The following is a 21,069-nucleotide window of genomic DNA, read 5'->3' as shown; positions in this document are numbered from 1 at the left end:
GCCATGGGAATGGGAAAGTCCAGGATTGGGGAGAAGGCAAGGGCAGACTAACGAGGTATGGCCGACGAGTAGCTGGCTTTAGTGGGCGAATTACCCAGCTCAATGGGTGCGAGCTATGCCGCGAGCTGCCAACAAGAAAGCCACGATCCCTAAGCGACCACCATAGCGCCTTCTCGAAGGTCGCCCAGGAGCCTAGGGCCCTGGGGAAGGGCCCCTCAGGCGCTCGGCCCAGGGGGAGCCCACGAGTCCACGGCTTACACTGCACATGGCAAGGGGGTTAATCCCTTCCAGGCACTCGAACCCTTGCAAGGCGACTACACACAAGTTCAACCACGGTGCAAGGGCCACGGTTATTGATTGAGAGGGCGTCCTGCCTACTTTCTGCACTGCACATGCTTGTCGTTTAATTGATAAACCTCACGCTGCTGCTGTGCCGTGGTCAAGAACAACAGGCTGCTTCTTTTCCTTCCTGGGCTCGACGGACGGATGGAGAACCCACACCGTTTCGCTCTTCCCACCAGCCCAACCTTATAGGGTTAGTGGTCATGCACCTGCTGCATGGCTGACCACGTTTCACCTCCTGGTCCCCTCCCCCCTTTCCAACCTGGCCCGCCTAAAATGCATCCCATCTCGTAAAGGTTCCTCCCACTGTAAGACTGTCCTTCGCAGGGATTGCTGTAGGTACTCGTAGCTCCTGTTACCCCGGGTCGCCGCCACCTGATGCACCAGCACCTGCACCTCAGCCTGCAGCCGTGATTTCTGCACTACACGCTGCGAGTTCCAACAGACCCTGCCATGACCTGGCGGTCACCAGTCCCTATCGAGATATCGCCCATGTCAAAATCTCCGAGGTCGACTTTGCTTTGTGTCTGCCTTCCAGGATGTCTCTGCACATCCATTTTGCTGGGCTCGCTAGTTCCACAGAGAAGTGGCAGTACATAGAATTGGCTACTCGTGCATGATCTCAAGTCAATATTGTGGAGACTCCTGCTGATGGGGCACATGATCGGCCCAGAAGCTTTTGCACCACTTCTTCCTCGGACATACCCCTGCTAGGACTGTTCGTTGCCGTTGCTCCTACAGTATCAATTCTAGGGATTGGCTCACTGAGGAATTTCCAGAATGGTCTCTCCCCCTACAATTGCGTTCTTCAGACATGCCACGTTCCATGATTTGTGCTTTCCTTCCAGAACCCGAGACCCGCTATGTGGAATATGCAACGTCATTCCTAAGGCAAGCGGAAACGATTTCTGGATGGGGAATCAGCCAGACATCTGCAAGCCCAAATAATTTCAATGAAAACCCTGTCATGGGATTCTTGGGGCGTTCCAGTTGGAGAACAGGATTCAGGGGGGCCCATGGCCCCCTCCGGCGAACCGCGGGTTGTGGCTGCCACGTTTTTTGCCCCCACGCAGTCCATCTGCACATGCACAGGCTGGGTTCGAAATTCGATTCGAGGCACAAATGTTCTTCAGCCAAAGCGGGATTCTCAGCTCCCAGGCCGTCGCCGAAGAATCGAATCTCGTCACTATTGATTGTGTTTCAGCCTATCGACCTATGGTACAGTATGATTCCACCAGTCCAAGCCTCAGACGAATAGATTAGCTGTATTCCCTAGAACATAGACCCATCAAGAATTGAAATAATAATAATTGACTTTCGGCTGATGACATGCTCCATTGGCCCTGGTCAAACCCTGATCTCGTGTCCCGTCCACGTTCATGCTTGCCCTTCCACTTCTGGTGAACCCTCCGGAAGAAAGATCACCCGGTCCGGTGGCGACTCGCTCGCTGCCTTCCTGAGTCAACACCTCCTTGTCAACTTCATATTGTTGTTCCACCTTTACGTCCTTGTTCAAGCTTTGACTCTTGGACTTCAGCTTCGCAGAATGGAGCAAAACCAGAAACCCTTGTTCCGTCTCTCAACCTCGACGCCTTTGCCCAAGAATACGTTCCTTGGCTGCTACTCATCGCCGATTCGTTCTGCTCCCCAAAGCATCAACACCTACCTAGGTATCTAGATACCTGACTAGGGCAGAGCTTTCGCGCACAACCAAATCGGTGAGTAATCTTACCATTCCACTTAAGGATGGAACATCATGTAATATGAGGTAAGGTAGCCTCGGCAATGTTGGTGAGTAGATCCACTGGTTGTTTGCGTGACAGCGTCCATCACATTTTGCCTCCTACTGCTTCAGCCGAATGCTACTAAAGATCAAAGCTTGGTGTACTAGTGGAACGTATATGCCGTGAGCCTGGGCATCTGCTTGCCAGTAGTCCTGTGGCTCAGATTCCATAAGCATTATGTGGTGGTCATAGACCAGTTTCAACAAAACCTTGGAGGGCAACATTGAAAATGGCTGATTCCACCTTCTATGAAATAAGCCGGTCCCAGTTGCTGACTGACAAGAGTTCATGTTCCATCATGGTCTCACCTTTTACTTTGCCTGACACAAAAGTAGATATTGTCGATATATACACACTATGTTTAGTCAGACTTTATTTGTAACTATAACATTCTGTCCTTTAGGTTTACACCCTAGCAAAGGTTATGTGGAGAACTTGCCACTGAATTTGTCCGTCAGTGCCCCGTTTATGGGTGGTTCTCCCCCCTTATGATCGTCTACACTCTAGAATAACTTTGCCTTCGAGCACTACATAACTATACAACCTACACTGACTAACGTTGCCTAGGTCCGATTTTACCTGCATTCAATCGTGCTATATAGTTCTGAGGCGTTATCTTAGACAGTATGTTAAAGTGTATGCGGCAATCCAAAAGTGCCAAAAAAGAAAGTGCCTCCATTGAGAGTTGAACTCAAGACCTCGGCATCACTCGCAATGATACTAGTGCCGCGCTCTACCAACTGAGCTATAGAGGCTGGGTTGATTTGTTGGGGGTGGTTTTGGAACTTAATATTATGACTACTCAAAATCCAGAGTGGGTTCCATCTCCTTGAAAGGTCTAGCGCATCTTCCGAACGGCCCATGCTACCCCCATCAACTCTAGCTGGTTGAGGGCAAGGCAGGTGCTCGTCGTGCTACGAAAATTTGCGCAGAAGGTAACACATACGGAGTAGGCAGTGAAAACGACAATACATCCTCCCTTGATACCGGTTATTCACGCCTATGAGCTGAGAGGCAATATCATGGGTCAAGGGTTTACCAACACTCCAACACTCCAACACTCGGCTTCTGCGCACTTAGCTACTGCATGCGTCTCTGCCCGGCGTGCATTCTCAAATCTAACACATGTCTTCAACTGAGACAAAAATACCCCTCTATCCCATATTCTCGGTTGATGAAATACATACTGCAGGGATGAAACGGGAAACGCTCACTGTCGTTCTCGATCATCCGCTGATGAAACATCTTCTCTGTCTTGACGGAAGCTTGTGCCCTTTATGGCGAGGCCCGAGATATGGACTTTCGAGGAGGCTGCCTTCTCTATGCACTCAGTTCTGACTTGTTCAACCCACCGAGCTCGGAGGTCCTGATCCTCAATGCTAGCACATGTTTTGCGAAACGCCACAATTCCGTCTTGTTCAAGAGTGATGTCGTTTTCTGAAAAATGAATGGACACCGGTTTTGAAGACTTGGACACAATGGCCTGCAGTGGTCTCCCTCCCTTTAGTTCAAGACTCGGCCGTTCATTGGACAGAAAGGTTTTGAACGACCCTTTTCGGTCACCGAAACACACTGTTCATTCCAGATTTGCTTAAATTCATAACGGTAGCGTGATGCCGGTCCGTTCCGACCAGTCTGGACGGCACGGCGTTGAAACCATTCAACTGCTTCGTTGCACTGATCTTATCACCTACTACTTTGATAAGAGATTCTGCCAGGGAATCACCTCGACTTAAAACAACGAGAGGAGCTTTGGGCAAGTAACTCGAAGCCCAAGTCAAAAATGCAGTCTGATATTCGTGTTGTGCAAGCTTTCTGCCGAGATTTATCTCTCGCTTTCGATAACCATAAAGCTCTGCGGGGGGCACCGCACCAGGAACGCCTCGACGAATCGTCGACATTGTTGTTGTGAAAATACTCGACTTACTGTGCTCGTATTGAAGCCAGAGAATGATGTCAATGCTTGCATCCAGAACGACCCCGTACTTTGAGGATGATGACGGTTGGAAAAAGCCCGATGACGAATGAGGTACGAATATGCTATACGCTTAATTCCTTTTTCCTGAATGTCTAATTCTATTTGAAGATTGACTGTATCAGATAACGATACTGGAATTTGTTTGGCAAGAGGTGAGAGGGTCCGGCGGTAGCTATCTTTCGCGCAACCACCTCCGATAATGACCCATGGAAGGGGGAGAAGCTCAAGGAGCTCGCGTGAAAAAGCGTCGTGCACAGAGTGTTTCGCAAACGACCAGCGTTTAGTTGGGCAGGCTGTTTTATCAGGACGTCGCGCGGACTCTTCCGCACGCCAGTGCCAATCGAAACCGAAAATAAACTCGCGGCTAAGGCCTTTCGCACTGAGAAGCTGTATCGCCCTGCTCTCGAGATTCCAGAATTGCCCAACGTGGCCTTTCATGGTCTGACAGTGAAGTATAATACCAAGTTCTGCATCCTCCGGTCTTGAAGGATCTGCCAGTCTCTCTCGCGGCTCTCGGCTTATTGCGATTTCAAGGAAGGCGTCAAGCCTTGCGCGAATGAGTTTCCTTGATGGTCTTTGATCCACTCGGGGGGGCTTCTGTAAGAAATCCATAAGATATCCGACCTCATTCGCATCTAGGGCACGCGCAGCGGACTCGGCAAACCTGAAGGCAACTTCGTCCGGCGAGAATTGTACAGATGACGTCGCTAAGGATACTCGACTTTCTGTCTCCTCATCGTCGTAAGATAGTTCTGATTTGGGCAGAGCAATGGGAAGGATTGAATAGTGTCAGAGACGAGGAAGTCGCTTTGGCTTTGGCTTTGGCTTTGTGTCACTACTTTTGTAGCCGATTCGGGTTGGGGAACAGAAGATGGTAGTAAAGGCTTCCGCATCGTACGGTATTCCAACAAAGCGTGGTATATTTCACCGGTAGAAGAGTCCACATCAGAGTCATCTAGATTGAAGGCTCTCCTGATGAGGGTTCGTTTCCCGGTCTGCACAGTCGCGGGACTTGGATGGAGTCCTCTGAACGGCATCCGCCAAGTTATGAGTCCAATGCAACGAAGACTTGAAAAATGAGCAAGATACGTACGAAGAAGGGCCCCCTGCAGCTCCCATGCGGTGATTCTGACGTATTATTGTGCCAAAGCAGTCTCTGCTAGCATCTGACAGAGCTCACTTCGAGGCAAGGTGAGCCGGAAATCAACCCAAGAACACTCCAACTACGACCAGTTTTCGTGCTGGTGCACAGTAGGAAGTATAAACAAAAGATGGCCTTGCAGAAGAAACACGAAACGCGCGTGTACAAGCTTGGATCACATTGAACAGAGCTGAAGACTTGCAACAAAGATGTCTTCGGTCGCCAAGACAGGTAAATTCCTTTGTCACCGTGAAGAAGTGAAGCATTTCGTGGCTGGCTCAGTTGCAAACGTGCCAAAGGCTTCTACGCGTGCGAATTGACATGCCTGGGAAGCGGTGCGAGGGATGTCGATGCGAGAAGGGAGGAATGTCTTCACATTCGAAGGACGTCCGCCCCCATCTTTCCTGCTAAATCGTCTTAGCATCGATGTGCCTGGGATAACTTTTCATGTTGTAGAAGCTAAATCTGTTGATGGTGCACAGATGGAGTTTTAGTGTTGTTTGATGTTCACCTGCGAGTCGCTAAAACTATATTTTCACAGGAATGAGTTTCAAGTTCGACGCAGAAAACTGGTGCCTCAAGGAACCTACCTATTTTGCTTCACGATCCTCGTGCTCTCATCTAGCAACTGTAGTATATTGAGTTTCGTTTTACCTAGTATAATCGCTATAAGCATCCTTATTGAACGCAAAGGTAGAGTTGTAGCCACCTAGCACGGAACCCTCTGCTGGGTTAAATATGCTCGCTTTTGCCTGGCGTCTGCGTCCGATGGCAATGGCGCGGTGGCTGCTATCCAGTCGGCGTGGCAGTCTGTAGACCATGATAGATGCCACGAAGGGTTTTCAAGGATTGCTAAGCAATGTTGTATACTGCGCCGATAGATGTGATCGAAAATGCCATGTGTCAATCGAGTGATCAGCGATTCTAGGGAGCCCTCTCACTTGCCCTGTCCGAGCCGCCGATCAAAGTCGGTGAGGACAGGAGTAACATCGCCGGCATCGATCTCAAGAGCAGGAGTTCCCACCACGGGGAGCAGTTCACCTACGACTCCGTAGGCATTGGCTGTCTAGGAATTCAGGTGATGTTGAGAGCGCTATCCAGTAATTTTCGAGAAAGGGCGGTTCGTGCTCAGGGCAACCCGAGGCCCAGAACCGTTCAACTCCAAGCTTCCCCAAGTCTCCCCCAATACACCAATAAAACACAAGTAGCGAGCTAGGCTAGGCACGGCTATGAGACATCTCGTTGTTGGTATCGACCTGGATCTTCCACTTCGACAAAAACACCTTTATGCGACCGATGCCCACGTTATCCAGCGGGTGATACTGCATATCACCTATCCCGGTATCTCTGAGTGCACGCTTCGTCGCCATGAGTGCACAGATTCTTCCGCATTCACCAACCTCCTCGCTGGCGGCATCCGTCGCTGCAAAATCAGACACGCTCACTGACCGGTGCCAGCCATCGAGACCGGCACGAAGCAGGCAACCATTGAGCTGTTCTCATTGCAACCTCAAGTTTAGTCGTCCGAGTCACCTGACCAGACATATGCTTTCGCACCTTCCTGATGACCAACGTGACCACGTAACTTGCTATAAGTGTGGGAAGAGGTTCGCAAGAAATGATGTCCTTCTGCGCCATCTACGAATCTCCCACCAGATCACGTCTCACAGGCCCCGAAGTGCACCGAGATCATGTTATCGCTGCGCCGAGAAAAAACTCAAGTGCAACCGAAACGGTCCCTGCCACGGGTGCTTGAAATCACAGACAGCTTGCAGCTATCCGATCGTTACCGATTCGCAGGGGATAGGACTGTCACCTCCGAGTCTGCAAGAGCGCATATCGACGGACTCAAACTTCGAAATCCAAGGGCCACCCGTCGATTTCGCGAATGGAGAATGGCGGCAGGGGGGTGAGGCTGCCAGCAGAATACAGGTCCAGCAGGTTATCAGTGGACTAGATACCCAATTCGACGACAGTACTACCTCCATCCATCCTAAAGGCGCCATGCCGTCTTACACCACGGCAGAAACCCACGGGGCAATGGAGGTCCCTCTCTACCCACCGTCATCTGACATAAGTATGTCAATCGATGGGGTGTATAACGGTGTTTTGTCTTTTGGGAGCGATGGCAATCATCTAAGTGGAGATGTCACGTCCGGCCCATCCCAATTCTCTTTTAGTCCAATGCCATTCGGAGGCTCGACTCAGGATTGGCTCGATCTCGACCCATTCGGCATCATGGACGACCTCCATACTATTATACCCTCGAATATAGCCCCAAATATTGCCCCCCCACATCATGCTTCTTGGACGGTGGCCACCTCAAGTCAAGCTCTGCCTTCAATCTTGAGGGATCAACAACCTCATGAGGTTATCTCGAGTGGTATAGTGCCTACAGCGATACCCACAAGAGCAGGTTCCCCTAATGTCCAGACCCACGGCCAACCATGGCCATTCGAGCAGGCACATGATACCATGCCATCAACACTACGGCTACCGCCATTGCGTGACATGCTTCGAGGGAGCTGCAGAACACATAGGTTGGGGAAAACCACCATGGAAGCAGTCGCGCAGCTTCTCTCCGGACCTCTTCTACCCAACGTGGATGATCTATCAGACGACCCGAATGCCACGGCGGCTTTTCATCTACTGCGCCGTGCTGTCGACGCCTTCTTTGCCCATTTCTGTGCAGTCCTACCAATAGTTCATGTGCCGACCTGGGATATTCTCAGTACTTCCACAGCGCTCATTGCTGCAATGGCATGCATAGGTTCAATATTTGTGGACAGCTCCGATGCCTGGGAGAATTCCCTTCTACTCAGTGAGATATGTTCGTACGTGATTGTTTGGCAGGTACGTTTCCCCTAGTTACACCCTTCCACCTGCCCGGTTACCAAGTACAATTGCGTCTTGCAAGAATGAAAATCAGAGCCTGACTCCAGATATGAATAGGGAGAATCGGATGCTGCAAGCTACCAGGATGCCTCATATCTTAGTGCATGTTGCCTACATCAAATATACTCTCTTGGGTCTGGTAAAAGATCGCTTTACCAGAGCGCAGATCGAAAGCGAGGCTTACTGATAGGAAGTCTACGGGGTATAGGCCTCCTTCGATCCCGACTCTGCATCGAAAATGATGAACCTGACCAGCACCACATTGAGGAGGCAAGAGCAGAAGGCTTGCAAGCAAGATGGCTGCGTTGGCGTGACGTCCAACAGGGACGGCGTTTGGCATGGGCCTCGTTCGAGTACGATTGCAGTCTGTGCACTCTGACCAACCGTCGAGGTGCTGTTGATATGAGTGAGCTGCCTACGCATCTTCCATGTACAGATGCGTTATGGCAAGCATCCTCGGCAGCAGCTTGGAAAGCTCTATTCTCGCAGTCGTCTCAAACTGCAAGAGGTCCACCTCAGGCAAGTCTACTTCGAGAGTTGCTCTCTGCCGGGACCTTTCCCTGGGATCTTCCCTCCTGGTCAAAGCGCCTTTGCTCGCAGATTATAGGCCGGCTCCTCTGGGACATCAAACAGATGGAGTTGGTGTGGATTTATGATTACTTAGGTCTGTCCTCGCTGCGAGCTGCGCAGAAGCAGACTTCAGCGTCCCTTCTGAATGCTCTCAGTCACCTTGCCAGATCCATGACTCGTGCTTCGACCACGCCGGAACTGATTGACAACAAGTGAGTTTTGAGATTTGAGAACGCCAGTATTTCGGCTAACCTTGGACAGCATTTCGAGGCTTATATATCATTATTCGCATTTATACACTGCTGGAGACATCCTCGACCTTGTAATCTTCATAGTACGCAGCTCTGCGACCACCTCCACTCCCAACATAGCGAACAGGCAACTCCCCCAAAAGAACGCTGAATGTCATCTGGCCAAGAGCCAATTAACGTCCAAACTCGCCTATGACCGTTGCAAGACCAGGAAACTCGTTTGGCACGCCGCACAAATAATAGCAGTCGCAGACGAGTATGTCGTATCTGCCCCTTGCGAGATTCTGCGCGTGTCCATGGGCTATCTTTTCATCATGGCATTCGCACGTTTCGGCACACACACGCAGGAAACGGTCGACATGCAAGAAGTCGAATCAGTCAAACTTGATAATCTCAGGCCGACACCAACCCAGCAAGAAGCTATGTCGAGATGGATAGAACATGGAGGATCGGCGAGCCTGGCCTCCATTGACAACCTATGCTCTGATAGATGCATAGGTGCGCTGAATGAGCAAGCGCAGGCTCTATTATCGAAGCTGTGTAATTGGGGTCTGGTCGACAAGTTTTCAAAGATCCTTGATGCTTTCCAGTCCTGCGAGGATTAGATTTCATGTTAGAGGCTACAGGCACATTTCGATATAAAGCTCCCCGATATGCGAAGACCAACTGGCAGCCTGATGATCACAGCCATCTGTATCCTACCGCAGTATCCTGTTTCCCTTTCCTACCCAAGCATCGCAGGGCCATTGTCGCAGTCCCTGCCACAGTGCACATTCCGAGATTGCTGGTCTTCAGTCCAGTCAGTGTCAATTCGGACTGTATTCACCAAGTTCCCCACGGCGAATTATTGGTGCCCAGTTTGTGATCCTTGTATAACCCCGGGCGGTGCCACATCCAAGCAAGCCACTTGAAAACTCAAAACATCTGGCCACGCTGCATGCGGGCCACTATTTGGGTTCACCTGGGTCCTGCATGAATTCACCAGAAAATGCCGAAGCGCTACAAGCAAGAATTCCTCCCTATTGTTTGGTTGGGACAAACAGAACCAATTCCGAATTCATGTAATGTTGTTCATATTGATATGGAAGTGGAGTCCAATCGCCTGACGTGATCAGCATCGCACTTATGGTGTTTCTTGTTACTTACGCAGTCTTTGAAGTACCTCCCAACTATCTCCTTTAACGACTGAGGCTCAGTCGGTGCATTGTCACAATGATGGCTAGCCTTCCTGAGATCTAGAACCTAAAGTTGCCGAATCACTTCTAGGTTCAGCAACTACAAGCCAGCGTGATTGATATTATAACAAAGTGCTGCGCAGAACTCGACTATCATGAGAGAGTGCATGCGCAAGGGCGGGCCAACTGAAATAGACTACTTGAATGGCTACGTCGTCCGGCGTGGACAGGAAGGGGGCGTTGATAGCAAAGTCAATCAGGTCGTCGTACAACTCGTGCGTGCTCGGAACGCTCTGACTTGTTAGCATGAGAGCTATGGAGCTTTGCTCAACCCTACCACCATAACCAGTTGGCAGTATCAGGTCTAACGAATGTTATGCATAGAGGAACGCTTAGGTCAACGTTGAGTCGACCAACAAAGGATGGAGATTCGTTCGGGCGCTATTTTCACAAGTGTTATTCGAGTTCCGGTGCTTGAAATAATTCGAGCAGTTCAACGCGCAGATATGCTGGAGAAGGCATGAAGCTGTACCATGTTTCAGGTGTTCATGCAACGCTGTTTAGGTTGTTGCAATAGCTTGAATCTGGTACGCTATAGGAATATATGGGCCACTGGATGTATGTCCGTGACGCTGCCACCTCGCTTTGGAGCCTAGCCTACCGACTATCATACACACCGACCACCATCGACCTGTTCGTGCCAATTAGCAAGGGGATACGGTGCAGAAACATCAAAAATACCTCTAGGTTGACTCCCGTAATGAAATTGGCCTCTTCGCTTGCCAGATAACAACATGCGTTGGCGATGTCGGCTGGTTGTGATGGTCGGCCGATGGGGATGGTTGACACGAACGCGGCCCGGTTTTCTTCAGTATCTGGCTTTCCAAGGAATAGATGCGTCCTAGTTCATGATGCTTGCGTTAATGGACACATCAAAAACAGTCACGGTATAGGGGTGGTGTCCCCAAAGATATAAGTGATCTCCGATCGATATGAGATGTACTTACATGCCAGTAATTCCCACTACGGGACAAACAGTATTGAACCGAATATTCTTCGGTCCATATTCAACCGCCATAGTTTTGGTGGCAATGTTAACGGCGGCTTTGGAAGCATTGTACCATGTCAAGCCTGGTCTTGGGCGCAGCGCCGCTGTGCTTGAGATCTGAATAAAACAGCCCGGTCGTTTCTCCTTTAGAAAATACGGCACGATAACACTGGCTGAAAGGTAAATCGACTTGACATTGACGTTCATGACCAGGTCGAAGTCTTTGTCGACAACGTCGACCGTCGGTTTGTTGGCATACGTCGCGCCGGCGTTGTTGACGACGATATCAACTTGCCCATGTTTATCCAACGCTTGTTGGAGCACTCGTTCCCAGTCCTCGCGCAAAGTAACGTTTGCAATAGCGACGTCGCAGGACAGTTCCTCTGCCGCAGCCTTTGCAGCCTCCTCGGAAAGATCGCAGATGACTACTGTTGCGCCTTCCTCAGTGAATTTCTGAGCGATACCTTTGCCAAAGCCCGAGGCTGCGCCAGTGACTATGGCTACTTTGTTCGATAGTCTGCCCATGATGCCAGGAGTCAGTGTTGCTAGTTAGGTTTCCTAGTCGGAATCAGAGGGCTTTGGTGGAATAGACGTTTATTGACTTTGGTCGGAGTCATGGATACTATTCTCTTGGAGACTAATTCTGTAAGATGTGAACCCCATTCCACACAAAGACCACTTTTGTGCCACCACCTATGCTCCATCAGAAATGTGGTACACCCCGACGGCAGTGAAGCAACCCACAACTGCAAGGTCCACAAGTTCATATTGACTGCCACGCTGAATCCCGCAAGTAAGCGCTGTTTGTGCCTCAATGGCAGTAGCTTGCACTCCGCATGTTTCAAGGGACTCATACCCTGACTGAGAAAATCCATGGTGAAAATCTGCAGTGTCCTGGCCGGGTCTGGGTCGATTCTTGGAACTCCGACACAGCAGCTTTATTGAGGCCCTCGTTGCTTCTCAACCTGCAAGCTCTAGGCTGCGCAGAAGAAAAGTCCTGCTGAGTCACCATCATCACACATCATCAGCAAGACCACTCATGGCATCAACCAAGACATTCCGTCTCCTGGTGCTGCCAGGGGACCATGTAGGTCCAGAGATCGTACATGAAGCAATCAAAGTTCTCCGAACGATAGAAAGCTGCCGACCCGAGTTGCATTTCGAACTTACATTCGAACTTGCTGGTGGTTGCAGCATCGATAAGCACGGGGTTCCGATTACCCCCGAGGTGCTCGACAAGGCCAAAGCCAGCAACGCGACCCTGTTTGGCAGCGTGGGCGGTCCACGATGGGGACACGCAATACCAAATCCAGAATCTGCACTTCTATCCCTCCGTCAATATCTCAATGCATTCGCAAACATACGACCGTGCGAGTTTTTCGTTTCATCATTGATTGACTTATCGCCAATCAAACGAGAAATCGTGGCTGGCACCAAGTTTGTAGTGGTACGAGAGAATTGCGGCGGTGCCTACTTTGGCGAGAAGACAGAGCAGAAGGAGTATGCATCTGACCTCTGGGGTTACGGAGCGGCCGAAGTTGAGAGGCTGTGTCGTGTGAGCGCCGCCGTCGCGCGCATACTTGGCCGCGAAGGAGACGGGAAGGGGAGTGGTGGGCCAGCTGTTGTCTGGAGTTCGGATAAAGCAAATGTCCTCGCAAACAGCAGGCTCTGGAGGAGGGTGACGTCCGACGTATTTGCTTTGGAGTTCAAAGATATCGAACTACACCACCAACTCGCTGATAGCATGGCGATGCTCATGGTTCAGGATCCAAAACGCTTCAACGGCGTTATTCACACTGATAACACCTTTGGGGACATCTTGTCTGATATCTCAGGAGGCATCATCGGCACTCTGGGAGTCTTGCCTAGTGCTAGCGTCTCTGGTGTGCCAGGGGAGGGCGCCTGCAACGGCATTTATGAGCCTGTCCATGGTAGCGCACCCGATATTGCCGGGAAAGGAGTGGTAAATCCAGTTGCGCAGATCCTCAGTCTCGCAATGCTCTTAAGATACTCCCTAGGCCTGTTGGAGGAAGCAACTAAAATCGAAAAGGCAGTTGCGCAAGTGATGGATGAGAACGGGCTAGGAGGCCTCGAGATCAGAACTGCAGACCTAGGAGGAAAGGCGACCACGAGTAATGTTGGTGACGCAGTCTGTGATGTCCTGCGGTCAATCTTGTAGTCTTGAGCACTTTCACGCACTTTCCTTGATAGAGGTTAATTTACGTTCAGAACTCGTGGCGCCCTTGTCGTAACTGAGACAAAGTAGGACCATCGCAGGCTGTACCTAACACATGGGCTGTGATTCAAGTATGGGAGAACTACCGGTCAACACAAGTCCTGGAGGAAACTATTGATTCTTACTTGACAGACCTGATCCTGTGAAAATAACGTTGACTGGTCAATATGCAGCTTCCCACACCTTATTGCCGTATCCTTACCTCTTCTTTCCAGGCTCGACTGATGTATGCTGCCATTGTCAATTCTTGTCGCTCCCGTACAGATTGAGCCTTGAGCAGTACTGATATTTCGTTCAAGTAGTTCTCATCTGGAGCTGATACTAGATAGTTTACTCTATTGTGCATTGCTTGGATTGTCAAATATACTGAGCAGCACAAGATAGTCACAACGGCAATACATTGGGTACAACTATGGCTTGAACCGTTCAAGATTGTCGGTTCCTAGTATCAAATATCAGGCTTGATAATTTGTAATCTATCAGACGGACGCGGCACTCCCATGATTGTTGACCAGCAGGAGAATGAGGTAGTATAATCAATCATCTGATCTGCGACGCATACAGACATAGATAGGAGACAGACCGGAAGACCGCCACCTTACTATAGTGATCAGAGTCATCTATTCCTGTATATCTACAGCATCCCTGTGCTCGTAGTGACACCTAGCCTGGTTGACAACAAGTACAGCTAACTCAGGCCGCAGAACACCGTGCCATCAAGGCAGTACGTAGAGCCTCTTCATTACTGCACCTTCATTACTGCAATTGGATGTGGCCCCCACTTGCATCCTTTCGTGCCTAAGCGGAGGTTGGGAGCGTATCTAGGCCACCCTTTCAACGCTTTGGAGGCTCTTCTCATTCGACTGATCGAGTTCGGAGGCCTCAGCGTGAGCGACATCAGTGGTCCTCAGGAATTCATCGAGCTCTCTTCGTTGCTCGGCCGAGACATCGTGGACGTGGACGGCAACATCGTCGCCAAACTTTGCCGAAATTTCTTCCAAAGAGAGTTGAGCAGTCTCGGGCCAGAAAAAGTATATCATTGGGAGGAACACGATGCACCAACAAATGATGACCAGATAGTACTTCCACCCGATCGTGACAAAGCCAATAGGTGCGGTCTGCAGGAGAATAATCGTGGACGCAAATTGTCCAAAGAGTGAGAATCCCATTCCGATCGGTCGAATCTCTGTGGGGAAGATTTCAGAGACATACAAATACATTGTGGTATCGCAACCAGTCCTTCAGGACAAGGTGTCAGCAAAGGCATATTGAGCCACACATGGAAGGTCCAACACTTACCCTTGGAAAGCAAGGTACAAGAAGACAAAGAAGACACCAGCAGCATTGCCAGCCTTATTGGTTGTACCAGAGTATTGTGCGATACAGCCAGCCAATCCGCTCGTGGTGATGAGGCACCCAAAAGTACCCACCATGAACATCCATCGACGAGAATTGACGCGATCATGAAGCCAGGCCCCAAGTGGATTGTAAATAACGCCTGTCATGTCAGTGGTTAGTCTACTTCACTGTGGCGGTAAGAGGGAGGGAAAAATTGCCATACCTGCAGTTGTTAGCCAGATTGCAGAGAGAAGAAGCGGCATTGAGCCAGTCTGTCCAAGATTTGTATAGAGAATGACGGAGTAATTATTCTATATCTTGTCAGCAAGAGGCTTCCCACACAGTGTGTGATGACTTACAATGACCAATGGCCCCGAAAATTCGGCGCCCCACTGGGTTAGGAAGCCGATTATCATGCGCTTTCGATAGCTTTTGATTTTCAGGACGGCCTGCCATGGTGTGGTGTTAAGTTTGCGCAGTTTGGCCGCATCCAGGGCCAGTTGCTCCTTGGTCTGATATAGCTCTTCCTTGGCGACGAGGTTATCTGGATCATCTGGGGATTTTCTGAGTCGGAGAAGAGTTGTCCATGCCTCTTCTGTCAATCCTTTTTGTAGAAGCCATCTAGGTGACCTTGGGATGAAGAAAGATGTCGCAAGTAGAATGAGGGGAGCGAGGCATTGCATACAAAGGGGAAAGCGCCACGCAAATGATGGATTGGCTGCTGTGGCGAAGTAGGTGGCATAACCAAGCCAGGCTGACAACATGTAGCCGAAAACCAAAAAGATAGCATGATGGCCCACCAGCCAGCCACGCTTCTCAGGCGGTGCAAGCTCAGCCATATACATCGGACAGATCGTAACCAGAATACCTATGGCAAGGCCCGAAATGAAGCGGCCTGCCTGGAACATCCTGGGTGGTAACGGTCAGCAAAGGTTCTGGTACTTGCACTCGCGCTGTATTCTGAACCGACTCACCCAAGATTCGCAGCGCCGCCTTGGAAAGCCCCACCGAGCACTGCCAACAAGGCACCAAGCTGGATGTTACGCTTCCGGCCAAGAGCGGTAGCAGCCCACATGATCCAAAGGGATCCCACAGCACCACCGGCACTGTACAGCCCATTTGCGGTAGCGATGGTATTTGTTGTGGTGGTTGCGTAACCGGGGCCCTCTGTGGGCAGGTTGAAAAATTCATACCAGCCAGGTTGGCCGATAGTACTTCCGATGATAGCAGAACAGTACCCGTAAGTCTACAAGAATGAATAGGCTGCCAAGTAGGATCAAGGGGCGGAGCCTTACCAATGACCCAAACGCGACCGCGACCGTCACGAGGCGATTGAAAAGGTTGGAGTGGGCACGCTTTTCACCCATGGTTGTGAGGATTCTGTCAGAGTAAACACCCAGAACTGAGGAGGTCGAGGAAGTCACAGGGATGCGGATCTCGTGCATCATATACGCTGTACAGATCCGGCAAGCTGGTTGTGTCTAGATTGTGGGGGACTGACACTCCCTTTGGACATCATGAGATGTTGGGGATTCGCGGAGTCCCCGCACCTTGATGGCTAAAGTCGGCACTGCTGTTGACTGATCTCCGGAGTACTCAACTTTGGTCATATACTGCCCAACAGGGGGGGGGGGCTAACATTGGGCTCGTGCTCGGAGCGTACCACTTGGTGTGACCCACAGCATGCCTCCCGGTGGGTCAGCCGGAGTCTCCTGTCACCTGTGCCACACGAACAAGGCACGCACGCAGCAGAAAGGCGGTGCAGATCTGGTCCGTAAATGCTAAAGAACGTGCGAAAGTTGCGAGTCAGCACGGACGATATGGTGTCGCCCCATGGTCATGGAATTGGCCTCTGAGGATATCATTAGAGGCTCGGCCTCGCCAATAGTAGTGCCCTCTGCTTCAACCGAGCTACAGAATGAAACAGCAGGAACCCTCTTTGCAAGTAGACCTTGAGTGTCGCGAGAGCGACATCTACTGCAGCGACAACTTTATTGACGGCAAATGGTCTGCTTCCCAGTCGCAAAAGCGCTTCGATGTTGTTGACCCTGGGAGCGGCAAGATCTGGGCATCTCCTCCAGATTCGGTAGCTGCGGATGTGGAAACTGCGATACAATCTGCACACAAGGCGTTTCAAACCTACAGTCGCGAAGTGCCCAGGAAACGAGCCGAGCTGATCTTGGCATGGCATCAGCTTATTCTTGCCCACAAGGAAGACCTTGCTCGGATACTTGTGCATGAGACTGGAAAGCCTCTTTCCGAGGCATACGATGAAATCACCTACGCTACCACATTCACCTGGTGGTTTATGGGAGAGGCAGAGCGCATCCAAGGGTCGAATATTAAGAGTGCCACGCCCGGCAGACGAGCCTTCGTTATCAAGCAACCTATCGGCCCCGTTGCTGCTCTGGTGCCTTGGAATTTCCCCATAGCCCTCTGTCTCAGAAAAGCAAGTGCTGCGCTGGCGGCAGGGTGCACAATGGTTGTGAAACCGTCTCCAGAAACCCCAATTACGGCGTTATGCTTAGCCAGCCTAGCACTGAAAGCCGGATTCCCACCCGGAGTCTTGAACGTCGTGACGACCAGCCTGGAGAATACGCCACGTGTGTCAGAAGCAATGTGTACACATCCACTGATCAAAAAGGTCAGCTTCACAGGTAGCACACGTGTGGGAAAGCTCATTGCAGGCTTGTGTTCGAGATCCCTGAAGAAGTCAACCCTCGAGCTTGGGGGAAACTGCCCCTTCATCGTTTTCGAGGATGCGGACCTTGCCAGCGCGGCGAGTCAACTTTCTGCTTTGAAATGGCGACATGCCGGACAAGCCTGTATCACGGCAAACAGAGTATTTGTGCAACGGGCTATCTACAAAGAGTTTGTCGCCAAAGTGGTGGCAAAGGCCAGCGGTTTTGTCGTTGGCCACGGAATGAATAGAGAATCTACAATGGGGCCTGTGACCACCCGTCGCTCATTGATCAAGGCAGAGGAACTGGCGACGGATGCCGTGGCTAAAGGCGCGAAGATTATCCTGGGGAGCGGGAAGCCTGCTGGACGAGCAGGCTTTTTCATGGAACCAACAGTATTGACTGGTGTACAAGACAATATGTTGATGAGTGTCGAAGAAATCTTTGCACCAGTCCTCGGCATCTCGGTCTTTGACACTGAAGAGGAAGTGGTGAAGAGAGCCAACAACACGAGCTTGGGCCTAGCAAGTTATGTTTTCACCCAGGATGCCGACAGGCTATGGAGGACGCTCGAAAATCTGGAAGCCGGTATGATAGGATTGGTATGTACTGCTGACCGCGATTGCGAACAATGCTGACATCATTTCAGAATACCGGTGGAAGCTCTGCGGCCGAGGCACCGTTCGGTGGCATCAAGGAAAGTGGTTGGGGCAAAGAAAGTGGCAAAGACGTTGCACTGGATGAGTTCATGGTCACCAAGACGGGGACATTGACGGTCAAAGGGCATTGTTGACATAATATTTGGGGCATTTGAGTATATTTGCAGCAGTATTCCCTCGGCTTCAGTAAAGAGCCACTTGTCACGGCGAGTATCAAATTGAACCGCGTGGAATGGCATACCGATCTTCCCAGAAAGCTCCTCGTCTCCATAACGGCTTGTCTATCTCATCGTGATGCTTCACAGGCAGTGATCAGAGTCAAATTCTCACTGAAGCAAGGGACTAACTTGTCTTGAGTACGCTTCAAAATATTGCAACGCAGTTAGGTGGGCTGCTGACACCCCCCGGCAGTTTCAACGGGGCGCTAGCCAGGAAGAAATGCCATCTCTGTTCTTCCTCACAGATTCGACTCAACTCTTCAAGGTCAAAAAGCTCACCAATTGGCATACCCCACCCTGCCAATAGATATTCGTGCAAAAAAAGGCCCTCGGCGTCGTCTCCTCTATCACGCTTGTAGGATTGTTGTGGTGGATATGCTTCAAAGCTAATGGCGTCGCTAGCGACTGCTGCAAATCCTTCGTCCCAGATCCATCTCAACATTTCTTCCGTACCCTCGACTCCTGCATGCTGAGGATTCTTATCCAGCGCATATTTTAATTTGTCTTCTGGAGTCATGATGGTATCCCATTCTCGAGTCACCCCAATGCGTACGAGGAGGATGTCCCCTCTCCGGAAGCTGACCTTCTGCTCCGCTGCAATCTCGACAAGGGTTGCCAGTGGAATGGAATGATTCGAGAAAGTAGAATACTGAATACCATTCTTGGCTGCGTAGCGAACGTAGTCAAGAAGCACACCTCTGCCACAGATGCCTTCGCGAGCCCACTCCTGGATCCCTATACGGGTGCAGGAACGATCAGTGATCTCTGCGGCAGTCACCCCTCCATAAAATTGGTGTCCAGCTGTGCCAGCCTGTGGCGCAGAAAAATGACGTAGACCATCCCACTGAGACGACTGTTGCGGGTTGAAGATGATGACATCGTCAAATGCACGACCATCGAGTAGAGGCACTATATGGTGCTGGGTGGGCTGCCGGCCAAAATTGGCGATCTCGAGCTTGGTCAGATCCCATCCCAGCGTCGTGCGGCGACCAGTCTTGATGCAAGTGCTCGCAGCGTAGGCAACTACTTCGGGCGTCAGTAATACCAGACGACCAAGGCCTTCCTCGCGCGATCCAGGTGGAGTGTTCCAAACTTGTCGTGGATTGGGGAGTGCGTCGTATGTCAGGAAATGAAGAGCTAAAAGATCCGATGACATTGCAGAGATTCAGGCTCTTGATCCAAAAGGAAGGAAGTACAGCAAAACCATCGAACTTACTGCGATGAGTACATAGTAGCTGCAGAAGTAACCATTAGCCACAATGAAGGTCTTGAGCGGTAGGTTCCTCGGAATGATGGCCAAGTTCAGGTCACCCAGGAGAAACCCATATGCTAACACCAGAAAACCCCACTAAGCATTCCATCATTCGCGACAGGTGGGCATGCTTCGCCAACTGCATGAAAGACCTCCAATAGCACCATGATGGACCCGTACCTGGCGTGCAATCAAACTTCGTAATTTGCTGGACTCGAACCAAAGTCACATGAGGGGGAAAGTTGTGTGGTACGCTCCGGAAGATGCGAAGAATCCAAGGCTGTGGAAGAGGCTGATAGTGCAAGATTTCACCGACCTCTTGTGATTAGCGATGCCAAGCCATTGTAAAGACCGTGGCCTACTATATCGCTTCGACGCATCCGAACTAGCTCCGAGAGCTATTCGAACGCTATCCGAAGCGGACCCGGAGCGCCCAGGCGCTAGTCTAGTACGTACTTAGGATATTATATAGTCTGACGAGTCCCTCGGACCGTCTTAGGAATGATCATGTCCCCTTCCCATCACACGCTGAAGACAAGTTCGCGCAGGATTCCATACGCTTGTTTCATCAATGCAAAAGGACGTCCACTGTGAGGAATCGTTCCCAAAAGCTGTTGGCTTGTCGACCTCGTATTACGGCTGGGAAGCTTTGATTCTGAGCTCGTGTTATTGAAACCAGGTGCACACAGATGGACGATATGTATGAATCGTCCCCACACGCCTGAACCTTTCCCGTCTCCAGAATACAAGCCTCTGTGTCAGCTGCAGAGGCAAGAGAGATTCAGGAGGAGACGAGCAAGCTAGGGCGAAACGTAAGACGTCCTGTCATGGTGGGCATTCTCGGCCATTGAGAGCCCACGATGTCGGAGAATGAAATAAATATATAGTAGTAGCACCCAGCAGGCCACCTTACCACAACTTCGATGAAAGAGAATCCATTAGATAATCCCCTCCAGACGACTTCCAGCTAACTCCTGAGTCCTCGCCGAGGACCATCAGTCCAATCTCGTTTGAAAGAGGTTCTTCCCATCTCCATTCCCTCTCCCTTCTTCGAAATTGTAGAAAGCTAGATAGATAGACAGGGTCTTGCCAGGAACTGCGGTCGTCATTGTCAAAAGATATACCACTAGTAGCATATCAAACGTGTTCTAGTCCTGGTGAAGGCGTTGCTCATCCGCCACTGTCATGTTATGGTGGTAGAACAGGAAGTCCAGTCGTCTGTTCGGTCTGCCGCTTGTAATGTATGTACAGGCACAGGCAGCGCTGGAAACGAAACCAGAGAAAATCATGACAGTGGATTGTACAATAAACAATGTGTTGCCTCGTTCTCAGTACTTATCATAGAAATCTATCCAGAGAAGAAGCGGCAAGCTCCTAACGCTTATTTCATTATCACAAACAATGGATCTGGGGGAGCGGCATTGAATCTACTCCAAACATAAACCAGTTGGCCGCACCCCACATCTGAGCCTGCAAACCGATACTCGTCTCAGTGTCATCA

General features: G+C 50.6%; 7 protein-coding genes across 7 annotated transcripts; 3 read left to right on the top strand and 4 right to left on the bottom strand.

The window, feature by feature from the left end:
* Window positions 1-3,951: 3,951 nt before the first annotated feature.
* On the bottom strand, window positions 3,952-4,716 carry A1O9_12176 (uncharacterized protein; the record flags this gene model as incomplete). Its single annotated transcript, XM_013398975.1, has 1 exon — window positions 3,952-4,716. One exon carries the CDS (start codon window positions 4,714-4,716, stop codon window positions 3,952-3,954), a length of 765 nt encoding a protein of 254 aa, XP_013254429.1.
* A 3,085-nt stretch (window positions 4,717-7,801) lies between these two features.
* A1O9_12175 (uncharacterized protein) lies at window positions 7,802-9,566 on the top strand (the record flags this gene model as incomplete). The annotated part of the gene is made up of 3 exons (XM_013398974.1): window positions 7,802-8,098; window positions 8,198-8,922; window positions 8,972-9,566. The coding sequence occupies 3 exons, from the start codon at window positions 7,802-7,804 to the stop codon at window positions 9,564-9,566; spliced, it is 1,617 nt and encodes a 538-aa protein (XP_013254428.1).
* Window positions 9,567-10,793: 1,227 nt separating this feature from the next.
* On the bottom strand, window positions 10,794-11,709 carry A1O9_12174 (3-oxoacyl-[acyl-carrier protein] reductase; the record flags this gene model as incomplete). Its single annotated transcript, XM_013398973.1, has 2 exons — window positions 10,794-11,037; window positions 11,144-11,709. 2 exons carry the CDS (start codon window positions 11,707-11,709, stop codon window positions 10,794-10,796), a joined length of 810 nt encoding a protein of 269 aa, XP_013254427.1.
* A 514-nt stretch (window positions 11,710-12,223) lies between these two features.
* A1O9_12173 (3-isopropylmalate dehydrogenase) lies at window positions 12,224-13,363 on the top strand (the record flags this gene model as incomplete). The annotated part of the gene is made up of 1 exon (XM_013398972.1): window positions 12,224-13,363. One exon carries the CDS (start codon window positions 12,224-12,226, stop codon window positions 13,361-13,363), a length of 1,140 nt encoding a protein of 379 aa, XP_013254426.1.
* Window positions 13,364-14,241: 878 nt separating this feature from the next.
* Window positions 14,242-16,125, bottom strand: A1O9_12172 (uncharacterized protein; the record flags this gene model as incomplete). Its single annotated transcript, XM_013398971.1, has 6 exons — window positions 14,242-14,659; window positions 14,720-14,918; window positions 14,982-15,069; window positions 15,118-15,667; window positions 15,733-16,004; window positions 16,054-16,125. The coding sequence occupies 6 exons, from the start codon at window positions 16,123-16,125 to the stop codon at window positions 14,242-14,244; spliced, it is 1,599 nt and encodes a 532-aa protein (XP_013254425.1).
* Window positions 16,126-16,676: 551 nt separating this feature from the next.
* Window positions 16,677-18,232, top strand: A1O9_12171 (succinate-semialdehyde dehydrogenase; the record flags this gene model as incomplete). Its single annotated transcript, XM_013398970.1, has 2 exons — window positions 16,677-18,041; window positions 18,089-18,232. 2 exons carry the CDS (start codon window positions 16,677-16,679, stop codon window positions 18,230-18,232), a joined length of 1,509 nt encoding a protein of 502 aa, XP_013254424.1.
* Window positions 18,233-18,461: 229 nt separating this feature from the next.
* Window positions 18,462-19,472, bottom strand: A1O9_12170 (uncharacterized protein; the record flags this gene model as incomplete). The annotated part of the gene is made up of 1 exon (XM_013398969.1): window positions 18,462-19,472. The coding sequence occupies one exon, from the start codon at window positions 19,470-19,472 to the stop codon at window positions 18,462-18,464; it is 1,011 nt and encodes a 336-aa protein (XP_013254423.1).
* Between the last annotated feature and the right edge of the window lie 1,597 nt (window positions 19,473-21,069).

Source organism: Exophiala aquamarina (assembly GCF_000709125.1).
Source record: "Exophiala aquamarina CBS 119918 chromosome Unknown aczIA-supercont1.21, whole genome shotgun sequence".
NCBI lineage: Eukaryota > Fungi > Ascomycota > Eurotiomycetes > Chaetothyriales > Herpotrichiellaceae > Exophiala > Exophiala aquamarina.
This window is presented reverse-complemented; position numbering and strand designations above follow the sequence as displayed.